General features: G+C 61.7%; 1 protein-coding gene across 1 annotated transcript in view; it reads right to left on the bottom strand.

Annotated features, from left to right (window-relative positions):
- Positions 1-256: 256 nt before the first annotated feature.
- LOC104072642 (DDB1- and CUL4-associated factor 8-like) overlaps positions 257-446 on the bottom strand; it is a gene marked incomplete at its 3' end in the record, with an annotated part of 812 nt that continues 622 nt past the window's right edge. Inside the window, 1 exon segment of the mRNA XM_009572161.1 lies at positions 257-446. This exon segment is cut by the window's right edge and continues 29 nt beyond it. Within this exon segment, the coding sequence (XP_009570456.1) occupies positions 257-446 (190 nt within the window).

The raw sequence follows: 446 nt of genomic DNA, 5'->3' as shown, positions 1-446 counted from the left end.
CATCTCACCCCACCGTCCCCAGCCAGGGCTCCGTGAGACGGCAGGTTTTAGGGCACACCAGTGGGTTTTGATGGTTAGTTACCACTGCACAGCGGCTGGACTCCTCCCGCAGCCCTTAGCTTTAACGACACGTTTCTCCTGCCCCACATAGCATTGTCCAGCTGAAGTTATGTGCTTCTAGAGCAGGTATCTGCGCACCGTGGGGGATCTTCTATCACCCCCAGCCCTCCGAGGATCCTCCCCGCACGCTCCTCACCTGGAAGACGTTGCTCTTGTGGCCGCTCTCGAACTCCAGCACCGGCTGCCTCCTGACCCAGTCCCACACCACCACTTTGAGGTCGTCGCTGCCGCTGGCCAGCCACGTGCCGCGCTGGTTAAAGTGCAGGGTGTTGACGCAGCCCGTGTGGCCCTCCAGGCCGTGCTGGAGGCGGAAACGTTGCACGAAG

This window comes from Fulmarus glacialis, unplaced genomic scaffold, assembly GCF_000690835.1.
Source record: "Fulmarus glacialis isolate BGI_N327 unplaced genomic scaffold, ASM69083v1 scaffold25532, whole genome shotgun sequence".
NCBI classification, from domain to species: domain Eukaryota; kingdom Metazoa; phylum Chordata; class Aves; order Procellariiformes; family Procellariidae; genus Fulmarus; species Fulmarus glacialis.
The sequence above is the reverse complement of the archived record's forward strand: the minus strand, read 5'-3'. Positions and strand labels throughout refer to the sequence as shown.